This window comes from Chionomys nivalis, chromosome 1, assembly GCF_950005125.1.
Source record: "Chionomys nivalis chromosome 1, mChiNiv1.1, whole genome shotgun sequence".
Lineage (NCBI taxonomy): Eukaryota > Metazoa > Chordata > Mammalia > Rodentia > Cricetidae > Chionomys > Chionomys nivalis.
In genome coordinates this window covers 195,962,245-195,979,126 of record NC_080086.1, presented here as the reverse complement: position 1 = coordinate 195,979,126, position 16,882 = coordinate 195,962,245, and the positions used below count along the sequence as shown (strand labels likewise).

Genomic DNA, 16,882 nt, shown 5'->3' with positions numbered 1-16,882 from the left:
TAAATTTAGAATTTAAAACTTATCAATTATAGAAACAATAAAGATTTCTCAATTTAGCATCCACAAATGATAATAAATCACATGTGTGTGCTCGCCTGTTCTGCATCAGCACCATGAAACAGTATTTTCCATTAGCATGTGCTGTAATAGTTCTAATCTATTCATAACCAAAATGCCTGCCTATGGCCACTAACATATTCTCAAAACTCAGCAATGAACTGGCATCCCTGTTTTAAAAGGATGTCATTTCTGGTAGAAGTAAATGTCTAGTGTTATACTTGGTGAAATTCTTCTGTTTCACTCCTGCCTACAGAGAACTGTAGGTCCTTTTAGAGAATAGAATCCTTCGCTGTAGGGTGACCACTTACCTGGGTTTAATGTTAAAAGTCCCCGCTTCAGGTTACCTTCCATGGCTGTGCAAACTAGAGCTGTGGGTAACTCAACCTGGGGTCTAACCTTGGATTGCATTACCATCCTCGTGTCTCCTACCATTTCTTTTCCAATTTAATGTTCCGCCACATCACATTACTTATCCTCAGATTTGGTCATCTTCCCTACACCCCACCTTTGTCCACACTTCCTCCTCTACTTGAGAACTCCACTCACCCAGGCTTCCTTGTGTCTGAACTCTTTTGCAATGGTATAATCCACCCACTCTGTGAAGTTTTGACCCATTCCCTTTATGACAAATGAATCATCACAGACTTCATTGATTTATGGAGTTCTTGGTAGCTTGCTCTTGTTCCCAGCTGCCTAATTCTTTATCGCCCATAGATCAAACACTGGAAGAAAAATTGCTGATGTAAGTGAATGACTATAACAAAGAAAGAATATAAAGGAAGGGGAATGACCCGATTAAATGCTAAGACCATGAGAGTGTGTCAAAGGATAAAGAAAAATATAAATAGGCAAGCATAGTCCCTAAGAGTCTGGGCTCTGAAGAACCAGGTTTAATGCCAAAGTTCTTTGCTTTGGACAAACTTTACATTGTCTTCCTATATCTTTAGTTCTTTATTGTATATTTGGTGGGGTTGGGTGGTCCATGCAATTGCATAGACTTTATTATAAAACCATAAGAATTCTCTGGTTGACTTGGGGGGCAGCTACGTGTCATTAAGATGTTGAGATATCTTCTAATTTTAGAAGATTAAAAAAATTGACTTTTTATAACCATACGTATTGCTACTTACAGTAGAAAAATCTAACTTGCTACATTTTAAAACATGAAACATGTTTCTTCTTTCTAATGGCTCTTCGAATTATTTACTCTATTGTGGTTGTTTAAATTTTCTCTCACTTATAAAATACAAGGACATAGGCAGTTTGATGTGCTCACATTCTATACCAGGAAAGAGGAACAGGTAAGCAGGTCTACCAACTGAAGCTGTTAGGGTTTAATTCTCTTGACAGAAAAGCATGGCCTGTGTATAAGAACAGCAGGCTGACTAATCCTAGCCACAGCCAAAGCTAGTTGTATATAAAGACTCAATTGTTAACAGATAGCTTAAAGATTGATCCCCAGGCTGATTGAAAGACACTTATTTTTAGATAACATTCATATATTATCTTAGCAACTCAGAGAAAACATCTCTAAGTACAACAGAGAACCTTGCTCTGAAGCACTGGTTATTTTTGCAGTTTTAAAAAGAAAAAACAGCCTTCATTTTAATGATTTATTCTAAGACAATTTGGGGTAATAAATCTTAGACTGCTGAATTTATTACTTTTGATTAAACAATAGAGGCTCTTAATTACCAGTTAAATGGATTTTACTAACTAGCCCATTTGGAGTCAGAAAGTATAGATAAAAATGTAAAACAGTCAAGAAAAAATGTACCAATGAACCTATAATGGCAGTAATTTAATAAAGATAGTTTAATAGGCAAAGTGATGGTGGAGTGGGTGTTTGCTGCTGGGTGCGGAAATGAATTTCCTTCATTGTGGAAACAGAGGTGTTTTGGTTTGGGGTTTTTGTTGTTTGTTTGTTTTTTTGTTTTGTTTTGTTTTTTAACATAAACAGGGAATGTCTTTGAATTTCTTCTTTAAAAAGGCACAGCACACTGGTGAAATTTGTTGATGATTGGAAGATTCTAGCATTTTAGTGAAAACATGGAAAACATGCATTCCTATGTAGTGGTTGTTTAGAGATGTTTGCTGAGCTCACTGCCTGGTGCTACAGGTGCATTGCTAACTTCACTGTGACCCTGACACCTGGAGCTATAAGTGTAACAGGAGGGGGAAATCACATCAACAGAATTTCAGTATCATATAGTACACGTCTCCATTTCATCATGCAAAGGATGTCAAGGGCACCAGTGAGTGGTTATGTTTGTAGCATGGTTCAGCATATAGTTCCACAGTTTGTGGCATGCACTAGTGAAATTTGAGAGATAGTTTGAGTAAAAAGGTACCCTTCTCTAAAGCAGGACCCTCTTATGAGAAGCTCCCCTGCCTATACACAGAAGAAAGACACCATGAATGTGGAGCAGAATCTGAGCAATGGGTCTTAGCAGGGTTCCCTAGTTTATTACTCCTTGGTTATACTACCTTTCAAAAAAGTTTTAATTGCATCTATTTATTTATTTATTCATTTATGGTGTGTGTGCATGTAAGGGTGGGTGTGCATTTCATTGTGTGGGGTGTAGGGACTCATAAATCCTTCCAGCCTCTGGTTCAGGAGCTCAGGTTGTCAGGCTTTGCAGCAAGGTCCCTTACCAGGTGAGTCATCTTACCAGCCCTGCTGTGACTCTTCATTCTTCATCAAATCTCTATTAAAAACACAGGTTTAACTATTCATTTATCTTCATCCCCATAGGAGGGCATAAGTCTCCTGTGTCATGTAAAACTTATATAAATCAAACTGTAATTTTCTCTTGTTAATCTGTCATTTGTTATAGTTCCCAGACAAAGAATATAAGATAGACAGAAGGAAGAGATATTATTCCTCTCCTATACATGATGGCCTATGAAAAGGCCTGGAGGGTCTGACTGAGTTGAGATGGAAGGGTGAACAGGAGTTGTCAGGTAATGAGGAATAAGAAGAGCATTTCTGAAATTCACCAAGTTAAAAGGCATGGAATGGTTTGGTATGTGATGCCAAAACAAGAACTAGGAAGCTGAAGTCTCTGGATAGAGATGAGAGAAAAGACGGTTTTATACAAAAGAGTTGAGTACATGTCATAGAGAATTCTGTAATGGGGGAAGTTTATCCACCTGATTTGGGTGAGCAAAAGGTCACCTCCCACTCCACTATGGAGAATGTGTAATAAAGAACGATGATTAGTAAGAATGAATAAAAGAGTGTAGGACCAGGTGAACTATGACGGAGACTGCTGTTGGATAATGCGAATGCATCTGGATAAGGGATGGCAAGACTGAGAATCTTACAAAGTAAAATTTCAAGGACTGTTGAAACAGGTCTGGTGTATGGTGAGTTTGAGGATTTGGGAGCAGATTAAGGAAAGTAGAAAACTATGAGATAACAACGTTGTGCAAGAAGATCTATTGAAAGGTACTTGGATATGATTGCTTGAAGGAGGAAGTCCCTTGCTGCAGACTATATAGCCATAAACACCTGGCCAAGCAGAAGCAGGGGACTACAAGGAAATTCCCAGCAATATACAAAAGGAGCATACATGTGTTGTAATTATCTGGAAACAAGGGGGGAAGTCTGAGAATCAGAGAGCTCTGAAAAGTCTGTGAGGGCCATGGTTAGTCCTATCCAAGACTGGCAGATGGCTTGGGGTATTATGATATTCATACAAAGAAGGGCAAGGTCATGTAAATTTGTGTTTACTTCTAGTGGGTAGGCTTTTAACTAGAGTCATCACCTACTCCATAAAAGATAACAACATAGAAGCCAGTAGGTAAGAGGCACCTTTAACCTAGTTGACATTTATATTTTGAATACCTATTTTAGGTCGAGTGTGATGCTGAGTTCCAGATGAAACTTACGTAATAGTTTTTGGAGAAACTGCCTCTTCCCATGTGTTTCTTTTTTTTTTTTTTTTTGTGGTTTTTCGAGACAGGGTTTCTCTGTGGTTTTGGAGCCTGTCCTGGAACTAGCTCTTGTAGACCAGGCTGGTCTCGAACTCACAGAGATCCGCCTGCCTCTGCCTCCCGAGTGCTGGGATTAAAGGCGTGCGCCACCACCGCCCGGCAGACTCCCATGTGTTTCTTGAGAGGACTTAGGTTAGAAGTTTCTTTTGTTTATACTGATGAGAAACTCAAGGACCAGAGAGATGTACTTCCCTATTATGTAAAGTATAGTGCTACCTGGCTTTTTGGTTTGGTTACCGGGCCAGATAATTGATCATGGAAGGTGACTCAGACTTTCCAGATGTTCTGAACTAAGAATCCTTTGGCAAAGCCTGTTCTCTTACTGATGATTTTCCTTTTGATAGTCTCTAGAGGACTCTTACGTTCTTACTTGTAATTTCATTTTCTTGGTTTTTTTTTTCAGCACCAATTTTACTAGATACAGTTCTACATACTTCCCTATAGTTGTCCAAACTGTTCTATGTCTGGTTTTGTATTCATTCAAAAATTCTATTTGAAATTCTCATTTTCTGAGGACTCTTGATATTATCTAACCATTTCCTGAGGGGAGATACTCTAAGATATGAATGGCTGATTCTCTTAATTGAGGGACAATTCCTTTTTCAAAGAGAATCATGTTGAATCTCCAAGTTAATGAAATGCACTGTAGGGGTCAGAAATAAAACAGAGATTTTTTTAACTTTTTGGCAAAGATAACAATGGCTTTGGAGTCCTTTAAGATTTAAGAGCTCTCATTCCGACTCTGTTAACTAGATGAGGAGAGATTCCCTATGGATTGATTTTGCTCTCTAGTATAATGGTCCTCTGTGCTGAGTGCTTGAGTCTCTCCTATTTAATGTAGTGCAATTTCCAATGCTCAGATTTCTGCCTAAGGAGGCAATTTGGCTGCTCAGAATCAGGAAAAAAAGAAAGAAGGGCTAGTGGCAGTACACAGACATGACAATCATAAACATAACTCAAAATTTTATCATGAACAAAGAAAGGTTTACTTTGAAACCATTGCCTCACTTCCTAGTTAAGAACTTAACATGAATAAAATTAGGAGGTATAAAGAAACTCAATATCAACATTTAAAATTCTCTGTATATGTTGAAATGAGCTAGTTTTTTTCTACTAGTCATCTGTTGATGAAACTACATTCTCCCAAGGTAGATAAAACTCACGTTTTTCTTCAGACCACCCAACACTGGTTCTGATGATGTGCCTGCAAATTTCTTTTTTTTTTTCTTGCTGATTTTTTTATTAATTAATTAATTTAATTATTAAAGATTTCTGCCTCTTCCCCGCCACCACCTCCCATTCGCTCCCCCTCCCCCAATCAAGTCTTCCTTCCTCCTCAGTCCAAAGAGCAAGCAGGTTTCTCTGCCCTGTGGGAGGTCCAAGGACCACCCACCTCCATCCAGGTCTATTAAGGTGAGCATCCAAACTACCTGGGCTCCCACAAAGCCATTACATGCAATAGGATCAAGAACCCATTGCCATTGTTCTTCACCAGCAAAAACTTTCATTGTAATTCCCATGTTCTGCCATGAGGAGGTGATACTGAGTGATAGAAAGATTGAACTAAAAGTAGACCAAATAGCATCCACTTCAAAAGCCTTTAAAGAAGAGTTTTCTTTTGCTTTGTGTGTGTGTGTGTGTGTGTGTGTGTGTGTGTGTGTGTGTACATTTGGGGAGATGGGCCATGAGAAGGAATGGAGACAAATTTTTTTCTAAATTTAGGTCTTTGGAGTAGAACCTAGGACTCAAGTAGGCAAGAACTCTACCATAGAGCTACATCCCACCCCAAAGTGGTTTCTTGGTTCATTCATATTCCACACCTCTTGGCTGTAGCAAGTGAGACATCTTTCACATGTAATTTCTTGGGAAGTGTGTCTCAAGACCTTATCCTCCCTCACTCTATTACTCTCCATGGTATGTGTCAGAGCTCATAAATTTCCTGGTATTTCTAAACAGTTCACTGTTGTAGAATTCCTGTATCCAATCTGTATTTCTGTGGTTGGCCATTTACTTCAGTGTCTTTCACTTAGTCTAAAAAAAAAAAAAAAAAAAAAAAAAAAAAAACTCAGATTTGTTCTTTAGGATTCTGTCTTAAATAATGAAATTTTAAGAAAATGTCTCTTTATAAGTGTGAGAATGAACTCTACAGTGCTACAATCAGGTTAAATAAGAGTGCAGCTGGGGATCCTTTCAGGCTCCAACACACACTACCTTAAGTGGCAAGGCTATTTCCATAATAATAACGCTAAGATGCTGTCTGTCATTTTTCATTGTGTTGATATTTGCAAGGAGGATTTAAAAGAAATCTTGAGTTTAATTGCAACTTAGGACAAAGGTATTGCAACACTGGTGATAGTAGCAAACTCCATTACTACATGATCATATCTTAAAAAGAAACTCTGTGTGCCTAATATTGTCCTTCATGAGCACAACAGATACTAGTATTCCTAAACTTCTGCTCTTTGTGTGGCCAAGAAAATGTACAGAAAGAAAAACTGCTGAGGCCACCAATGTTCAGTGATCATCTTAAGAAAAAGCCTTGCTATGGTTATGTGAATCATCAGTTCAAAACATTGCCTTTTGTTTTCGTAAGTACTATTTGTTCTCCTTTGAGACAGCAACTAAAAGACTATGAATTTCGGCATTCAAGAGTTAGAAAGACTAAAATGATTTAGAAATACTGGGAAAAAAATCAATGATCTCAGAACATGGTATAAAAAACAGTGGGTAGGGAAGTTGAGGTCCTTGAGGAAATATTCCCACAAAACTAAATATTAAAAATTTCCCACTTGCCTACTCCAGCTAAACAGCAAGGCACCCTTTTCAGTACTAGGGATGGAGCTAGGTAGTAATGCCCTTGCCTGGTAGTAACACTCTTTCCTGGTGTAGATAATGCAGACACATGGAATATACAAGACCCTGGGTTTGGTGAGAAATCTTTCTCTTTTTTTTTGGATTTTTTCGAGACAGGGTTTCTCCGTAGCTTTTTTTGGTTCCTGTCGTGGAACTAGCTCTTGTAGACCAGGCTGGTCTCGAACTCACAGAGATCCGCCTGCCTCTGCCTCCCGAGTACTGGGATTAAAGGCGTGCACCACCATCGCCCGGCTGAGATATCTTTCTAAAATCAGTTCATGAGCTTGTTTTTATGAGAGCACAGCTGTATATATTTTTTGCTAATGAAAAATTTGGGCTAAATCAAGGGGAGCTTTTAGTTGCCACTACCACCATAAACTTGAGAGTTTTACAATACCTGGAGAGTTTTATGAAGACTTTGATAATAACAGTATTTAATTTAATATTTGGATATTATATGATGAAATATTCCAGCAACTTGGGGAATTTTAAAAGTTCAATATTTTCTAATTATTGACTTTTTATCAAATAAGTATTGCATGGCTTTATAAAATCACATATTGCTAAAAAGATTCATTCAACGTGCAAGATAGACGAGTGGGCTTTAACGTAACAGAAGTTCCATGCACACAACACCCATTGATTGATGTCGCTTCTGTGCACATTGCAGCTGACATTCAAGGGACCATGCTAGTTGTTGGCTTTTGGTGTAAAGCCCAGGAAAGCCCACAGTTACCTGGAGAGAGCACTGAAATCTTCCTTTCTCAGACTGCATATTTATGTGAGGCCAGATTTTCTTCATATCCTTCAACTAAAATAGCACTTCACAACAGAGCACGCAGAAGCAACCATGAGAGCCCATCTGATTTCTGCTTAGATATTTAAAAGATATGAGAAAGTGTAAAGCTGTCACACTCTTTGTGCTGTTTTTGTATAAGATGTTTTAAAATAAGAATGTTTATTGTCCTAAAATTAATCATTCAGAGTATCTAAATTGTATTAGCTTTAGTGGTTAACATGGCTTCTGTTAATAGATATGACAAAAAGTCTTTTAAGGTACCTGATAATTTATAGGACCAATTTATAAGACGGGTATAAACAGGTACAGAGAATATCTGAGAACTTCCCTTGTACAGTATAGGCCTGAATATTGTCCTATTATGAAATATATATCATTAGTATTTTCATAAAATGATGGCCATAAAAATCTAAAAAAATAGGCTAGGAAAGTAGCTTGGTTGATAAAGTGCTTGTCTTAAGGACCTGAGTTCAATTTCCTGAATTCACACTAAAAAATATCACCACCACCAAAGGCTCGACATGGAGGAATGTGCTTTAATCCCAGGGCTCAAGCAGTGGAGACAGGCAGATCCCTCGGGCAGATCCCTCGGGCTCCCTGGCTAGCCAGCGTAGTGTACTTGGTAAATCCCAGGCTGCTAGGTAGACCCTGTCTCTGGAAAACAGTGGGTAGTACTAAAGGAATGACCCAGATCTTTCCTCTGGCCTCCATGTACACGTGTGCATAACACACAGTTTTAGAAAGTGGAGCTGGGCATGATAGAGCACTTGCTTAGCATGTGCAAGGCTCCGAGATCTATGTCCAGCTACAAAATATCTGTGAGATGCAGCTGTGAAAATGAAGTAACGTTTCTGGTTTGTATGGACTCTTGGTTTGCTCTCCCAGAGGAAGGAGCTGTACTTCATGAGAAAGCAAGCAGGTGAAATCAGCCTGTGAGCTACCATATTTCCTCTGCGTTCCTGGTGGCAGATGGGAAGTCCAATAGCAGGTAGTGAAGACCTGATGAGAGCAACTGCTTTCAGGGGGCGGAGAAGAGAACTTATGGTTGTGTGCTTTTTCAGTGCATTTGGCAACAGCACGCAGTGACTTAAAGCTTATAGAATTCCAACCTTAAACTTAAAAATACATTTGACTATGCCAGCATTAGAGATGGAATCTGCAGCTGCTGCCAACCTAGACGACCAAAGGAAATGGAGATCAGTATTGTTCAAAAGCCCCGTCTTGGGAGGGGCTGTTACTGAGCAGCTGTGTCAACAAAGCTAACCCTGTGGCTTCTCCGGCAGGAGTTTGGTTTTAAGTAGAAATGGACTGTGGCATGGTGAACAACTGGGAACTCAAGAGGGTCGGGTCTTATTCTTGGAGTTCAGATATGCAGAAGGTTTGCATTTCCCTGTGGATGTGGAGGACTTGAGACTGTGCATGAGATGTCAGGGAGGCTGCAAAGAGTCACGACGGTGACTGTACTTGCCTTCTTCCCTCAATCTACCTTTTCCTTTCTTTAATTTTCTCATTTTCTCATTCCCTCTTCTCCCATTCTGTCTGCTGTTGAAACTCATGCTCCCTGGGGGCAAGTGGGTAGCACAGAGTAGACTATCTGTCCCTATTCTTACCTAAATCCTAGGTTCATAGAAAAGGAATTCAATCTAACACATTGAAGGTTTGAAAAAGCTGTTCCTTTGTGTCATGCCTCTCACCAAGCCTCTGCTTTTGCTTTACTTAGAAGTCTCTTGTAGGTAGAGGTCTTTCTGTTTCCTCTGAAGTGACGTAGGCTTTCAGGCACACATGTTGACTTCCCTGGCTCCTGGGCTTCAGATATTAATTCAGTAATGAGCTGAGTCTGTAATGTGTGACCTACTCTCCTAGCAACGCTTTCCAAGTGTTTGTTGGGAGCACTGAATGATGAATTAGACGGGAACTTGTGGTGTGGGATAGGATTGTCATGAAAATAATACTACTAATAATTGATAGTAGTAATGTAACAATAATAGTAATAATTAATAATAATAATAATAGAAATACAGAGAAGTTGATGTCTTCGTTGAAGAACTGTTGGTGTGATGAAACACTGTGATGAAAGCAACTTGGGAAGGAAAGGGTGTGTCTGGTTCACACTTCCAAACGGTAGTCTATCACTGAAGGAAGGAAAGGGTGTGTCTGGCTCACACTCCCACACCATAGTCTATCACTGAAGGAAGGAAAGGGTGTGTCTGGCTCACGCTTCCACACCATAGTCTATCACTGAAGGAAGGAAAGGGTGTGTCTGGCTCACGCTCCCACACCATAGTCTATCACTGAAGGAAGGAAAGGGTGTGTCTGGCTCACACTTCCACACTGCTGTTCGTCATCACTGAAGGGAATCAAGACAGGAGTTCAAACAGGGCAGGAACCTGGAGGCAGGAGCTCATGTAGATGCCATGAGTGTGTGCTGCTTACTGACTGGCTCAACATGTCTTGCTCAGTCTGCTTTCTTATAGAACCCAGGACCACCAACCCAGGGATGGCACCACCCACAATGGGCTGACTGGGTCCTCTCCCGTCAATCACTAACTAAGAAAATCCTTTTCAAGCTTGCCTGCTGCCCAATCTTTTTTTTTTTTTTTTTTTTTTTTTTTTAATTTTCGAGACAGGGTTTCTCTGTAGCTTTTTGGTTCCTGTCCTGGAACTAGCTCTTGTAGACCAGGCTGGCCTCAAACTCACAGAGATCCGCCTGCCTCTGCCTCCCGAGTGCTGGGATTAAAGGCGTGCGCCACGACCGCCCGGCCCTGCTGCCCAATCTTATAAAGACATTTGTTAATTGAGATCCCCTCCTGTCAAAGGACATTAGCTTGTGTCAAGTCGACATCATCATCCAGCACTGAGGAGGGAATGAAAGAGCCCTGCCAAAGAGAAACAAAGTCCTCTGAGCGTTTAGTATTTGTCAGGCATTGCTGTGAGTTCTTTACTTACATTAATTGTGATCAAAAGCTTGGCAGTTTTCTGTGACCATGGACAAACAGAGACCGAAATGATAAGAACTGAGTCCGAGGTTGGGGTGCGTGGAGTTGAGGGAAACTGAATATGAAGCAGGAGCCGAGGAACGAACCTGGGAACAACAAAAAGGCATTCGGGACTATTGGGACATGAAAAAGTCCGATGGGATGTGACTGGTGTTTGGAATCCAGAGGAAATGGAGCAGATGAGTGGAATTTTGAATCGTCTGTTATGGAGTCGGTGTCATTAGGTGGATGAAGAAACAGAAAAGGTGAGGTAGGTGTGTGTGTGTTCTTTTATAGTGATGCTTTCATTGGAAATCTTTCATAGAAGATTTCTGGGTGAGAGATCAGCTGTAGGAGGTTGAGGAATACGGGAAGGATGCGTTAGACAATGGGCACAAGTGGAAAAGAGTACATTATGAGAGACTCTGATGTGAGAGGAGATGAGATTATGGAATTCTCCTATGGAGATCAGAGCAGGCACGGGTGGGGAGGTGCATTGGTTGATCCCAGAAGGGATGGAATTAAGTGAAATTCGGCTGTGATTGGCCCTAAACCCACTGGGGGCAAGTCATGGACTGGATAATGGTTGGGAAAATATGTTAGGATTAACTGGGGAAAGCCTGTTCTTGGAGATATGTATGATCTGCCTTCCTGACCTCTGCAAATGAAAGACACCAGCTTCTCATGTGTGTGAAGAGAACAATAGGTTCCGTGGTGGCTTTGACTCGTATTTTTTGTTTTCTGTGTTTTTATAAACTTTTTTGATCATCTGTGGATTTCACATCTTGCATCCCATTTCCATCTATCTCCCCACCCTTTTGCATCTGCCCTCTGTCCTTGCACCACCCCCAAAATAAAATTGAAAAGAAAAACCGAAACACAAGCTGGCCAGTGGTGGCACACATCTTTAATCCCAGCACTAGGGAGGCAGAGGCAGGCGGATCTTTGTGAGTTCAAGGTGAGCCTGATCTACAAGAGCTAGTTCCAAGATAACTAGGACTGTTACACACTGTTACACTGAAACCCTGTCTTGAAAAACCAAAAAGAAAAGAAAGTAAAACCAAAAATCAAACAAAAAGAATCTCGATGTGGTAGCTGTGGTGAGCACAGTATACCCTTTAGTCCTTGTAAGTGTCCATGAAATGAGCCAAGGGTCTGGTTCAAGACCTCTGGCTTCTGTCACATTCTTGATCCTGGGCCCCTCCCTGGGACTCCTCTTGAATATCCCATTGTTACCTGGTGTCATGGAGGTCCTGCAGCTTTGGGTCTGCAGACCAGCTCCAACGAATGCTCTAGCAGTTCACAGTTGAGGAGGATGTTGGGATAGGCTAACTCCTAAGCTCTAGCTCTGGGTTTGGGTGGTAGCTGAGTTGGTCACCCCTTCCAGCTTTCCGTCACCACCCAGGCAAGCTCTTCAACACTGTCCCAGCTAGCTCACTCAGTGCCAGACAGCGAGGAGCGGGGCCAGTTCTCCTGATGTCAAGCCCGATGCTCACCACACCACAGCACCAGGCCCAGGCAAGATGCAGAGCCCACTCTCCTGATTGCTGCAGTCAGTGAGGGGCAGGGCCAGCTCTCCCAACTGCTGCAGGTGGCAAGGGGTAGGAGGGGACACCGTTCCCTTACCCATGCCACCACATGGCATGTGAGGGAGAGGCAGAGTCAGCTCTCCTGCTCTCGAGACCTCAGGGAGGGCTTACCTGCACCTCTCCAACAGGATCAGCCCTAGTATGCTTTGTATTTTTTGAACTGAGAATGTCAGATTGCCATGGGCTCTTTCACTCACACACCTCAAGTTTCGTGCCTCCTCCTAAGCACAGTTGTTCCGTTTGATGTGCAGGAGAGCTAGAGGGTGGGTCTGACAAGCCTCTGGGAGGTCCTGCTGATGCTGTGTTTAAGCCACTGTGGAAGGCATCGCACTATGTGTGAGAGCCCATTCCTTTTCCAAACTACGTACCTTTCAAACCCTTTATTCCATTAAGATTTCTTATTCCCCTGGGGGTTAATGCTAAGTAACTGGCTTGGAATGGGTCCAAAAAAATCAGTAAGTAGTCAGGTCCTCTGGAGCTGTGTCCTTCCACCGTGCAGCTTCACTACGGTGAAAGGAAATGAGCTTTTTGAACCTGCCTGCTTAATGCACTCTGTAAATCTCTTCCATACCTTTTGTGCTGTCTGGATAATATTATTTCTACGGCTTAGATGTTAACATTAGTAATTAGCGTCATCAGACACACCCACTGCCAGCCTCCTTTGCAGCTGTAGTGGCCTCCATAAAACCAAACCTGTCAATAGTCAGTCACGGATTGGGGATGAGCTCCTGGAGCATCCTACTCCTCCCTGGTGAGCTGTTAGTTACTCCTGGAGTCTAAGGGAGAGACAGTCAGTGTCTTGAGCTGCTGGTGATCCCAACAGATTCCAGCAGATCCCAGTGGATAATTCCAATGTCTTGGTCACAGAGACACTCCTAATTAAAACCAGTGGGTCATAAAACAAAGAAAACGGCATGAAGGTGAGAAAGAGATTTGCCAGGAGGAGGGAAGGATTGTCAACATAGGGTGGGCGAGAAATAAAAGAAGATGGGAGATGCGAATGAGTAATCAACATATATTATATACGTATATGTGTGTACATATGTGTGTGAAGATATGAGTAATCAGCATTATTACATATGTATATGTGTGTGCATATGTGTGTATTATGAATGTATAATCAGCATGAATTATACATGTACATGTGTGTATGTATACATGAGTAGTCAGCATGTATTACATATGTACATGTGTGTGCATATGTGTGTGGGAAGATATGAGTAATCAGCATGTATTACATATGTACATGTGTGCATATGTGTGTATGTATTTATACATGAGTAATCAGCATGTATTATATATGTACATGTGTGTGCATATGTGTGCATGAATGTATAATCAGCATGTATCACATATGTACATGTGTGCGCATATGTGTGTATGTATGAATGTATAATCAGCATGTATTATATATGTACATGTTTGTGCATGTGTGTATATACATGAGTAGTTAACATGTATCACATATGTACATATGTGTGCATATGTGTGTATGTATGAATGTATAATCAGCATGTATTGTATGCACATGTGTGTATATATGTGTGTATACATGAGTAATCAGCATTTTTACATATGAACATGTGTGTGCATATGTTTGTATATATGTGTGTGTGTATATATATTGCATGTGTGTGTATGTGTGTATACAGGAAATTCTCCAAGAAGAAGGTTAATTTAAAAAAAGGTCACAACCATATAGAATGGTCTAGAATGCAGTCTGTTCCAGAGGATGGTACTAGGTAGCTGAAGTGGTGTTAGGCTATTTTGTCTGGGAAAATATAGGAGCTAGTTGGGGAGCGATGGAGAAGGGGAGATGTGTATGCTTTAAGAGCTCTCCCGTCTGTTTCAGCTCAGAACAGCAGAGTCACCACTCAGAGCAGTGACGTTTCGTATTTATATATTATTCTTTTGACCAAAGAAAGCTTTCAGCCACATCAATTACAATGAATTAGACCCCATTGGCTAAGTGAGGTAACTTCTCAGACAGCTTCTGTAAACAGTACCATTCCTTTTCCCTGCCAGGCATCCCGCACTTTGCTGTTGAACATTGTTAGCCACCAATATGTCACTGAAAAACTTCACTTTTGTTAATTCTGTCACTTTTCAAACAAAGAAAGCAAGAGTAATAATAAAAAACTGTTAAGTTTAGACCCTCGCTTCACCGTGTGGGCTATCAGTTGGAGCTATCACTTGGGCGGGCACCTCCTGTCTGCCGTCCTTCTCAGACTATCTACACGGCTATGGATTTGTGGCTTTGGCTTTATGTTCTGTACAGGTGAAGGAATTTCAGCTTTATACGGAGCCTTTGCCCCTGGACTTCATTTTGATGCATTGGCTATGTGACTATGATCCCTGTCCACTGGTACCCAGATCGGCTGTGTGACTATGATCTCTGTCCATTGGTACCCAGATGCCAGCATGCTCAAAAGTTGTTGACTGTTGTGCACAGATTAAACACATTTTTATCTGATGTTCAATTTTGGTCTTCTCCTTCCAGTATCTGTGCCATCTTCTTTGTTTTCTCAAGGCTGAATTGTTGTATAGAATTTTCCTCTTTTCATTACATATTATTCAGGCCCCCAATAAGGGGTCCATTCCCTGGCTGTGCAAGCCACAGCCTGGACAGCCGCCTCTGATTCCACTTCCTCCCCAGTGCAGGTGCAGCAGATGAAGCTGGCAGCAGTCTCCCAGCAGGAGCCTAATTTCTAGTGTCTGCTCCTATTGTCACACAGGCTTGAGTAAGCTCCTCTTTCAGTTTGTCACTTGCCCTTTCAGAAAGCTGTTATGCTGCTACATCAAACAGAACTGATTTTCTGTTTCTTCCAGGCTTTGTCATTCCTTCTACACACACACACACACACACACACACACACCCCTGTTGAAATTTCTATTTCCTTATCTGGGTTCCTTGCTTCTCCTGCACCCATCCTCCTCCAGGCGTCTCCTTTTCCCACATCTTTGCGCATCCAATGTTTCCCTTCATTTGTGACTCCCTGATATTTTTGGACATCCAATTCAAGTTCTGCTAACTCCAGTATGCTCACTTTGGTCTATGCCCCAGATCTTTATTATTTATTTGTTGGTGAGTTGTGCATCGTTCTAAGTTTAAACTTGGGTCTTGGGTGTGTGTAATGAATCAAAGTACATGAAAGTGTGACTTTAGGTTCCACCATGCAGTGTCTGCACAGCCTTCAACTCTGCAGGTTTCTGCCTTGCTTGCTTCCAGGAAGAAAGATGGAAAGGCATAGAGTCATTGGAACTGATAACAGTCTTCTCTGTTCTCTTCCTTGTGAAAATGCTTCTGGCCCCAATATCATGAACACTGTCATGGCAATGTTAAAGTTCAACTTCAGAGCTGCAGCAATAGCTTAGCCGTTAGGGAACTCGCTGCTGTTTCAGAGAACCCAGGTTCGTGTCCCGGCACCCCCACAGCTCATAACCACCTGCAACTCCTTTTGTCCTCTGAGGACTCAAAAATGGATGTGGTACACACATGTATGTGAAGGCAAAACAGTAATACACATGAAATAAGTATTTTATAAAAAGATAAATTAAATTGAACCTTATGTGGACAGACTGTTCTAAGCGTTCAACACAGACTTAGCTCCTTTTACTGCGTGCATCCACACACTTTACTTTGAGAAAGGTCAGTACCAAAATAAGAAATATTGCATTCAGTATGCAAATGAACATGTTTAATAATAGTGTTATTTGGGAGATGAAATTAAGTGTGACAGTTGGGAGGAGTTTACAGGAAAAATTAGCATTTCAGGATGCATGTCGTGTTAAGCAAAATGAAATTTTCCTAAACTACACAGAGGATTGTTTATCCAGTCCACAGACATCTGAGCAGAGCACAAGCTCGGGCTCCTTCGTGCAGTGTGGCGATGAATTCCTCCATTAGCATCAGACGTGAAGCCATCTTTCTGATGGTTTCTGTCCGATCCCCACTCTCTCCTTTTGTTCATCTGTGAAGAAACTTCTACCGAAAGTGTGTTGCTCCCCTGGAAGTGAATTGCTATTCTTTTTCAACCCAGATGACAACATAAAATTTCTTTAGTTATTTCTGGATACATAATAGGAAAAGAATCACATAGAGTTAGACCAAACCTAAGCTGCTCTCTTCTTCAGCACAGACTAAATAACACAGCCTATTATTACCCCAAGTCACATTTGCAAGCTGCATTTCCTTTTGAACGATTTTCAACGGCAACACAAAAAGATTACTTACAGAGCCTCACTCTCTCTCCCTTCTTTTCTCCAAGGGAGCAAAGATGTCTGACAAGAGTGACCTGAAAGCTGAGTTGGAGCGCAAAAAGCAGCGCTTGGCCCAGATAAGAGAGGAGAAGAAACGGAAGGAGGAAGAACGGAAAAGGAAAGAGGTGAGGCAGGGTCTGGGTGTTGTAGGATCAAAGGGTCACTGGGGCCCCAGGAACCATTTATGTGGGCAGAAAGGAGCTCTCTAGAAATTTGAATGAAGTGTGTGTGACAGTGTGTTGTACAATGTGAAGGGGATGCATCTCTTCCCGAAAGTGCTCTCATGTGTCACCTAAGCAACAGGTCGTACATGACTCAAAAGCCTGCAAGCCCAGGTTCACCCTGGA

General features: G+C 41.4%; 1 protein-coding gene across 6 annotated transcripts in view; it reads left to right on the top strand.

The window, feature by feature from the left end:
• Positions 1–16,882, top strand: part of Dync1i1 (dynein cytoplasmic 1 intermediate chain 1) — a 307,387-nt gene that overhangs the window by 14,756 nt on the left and 275,749 nt on the right. For all 6 annotated transcript variants that reach the window (XM_057771005.1, XM_057771003.1, XM_057771008.1 and 3 more), the window contains exon 2: positions 16,544–16,660. In XM_057771005.1, coding sequence (XP_057626988.1) covers positions 16,553–16,660 — 108 coding nt within the window. In that variant the 5' untranslated portion in view covers positions 16,544–16,552. The remainder of the gene's footprint in view (positions 1–16,543; positions 16,661–16,882) is intronic.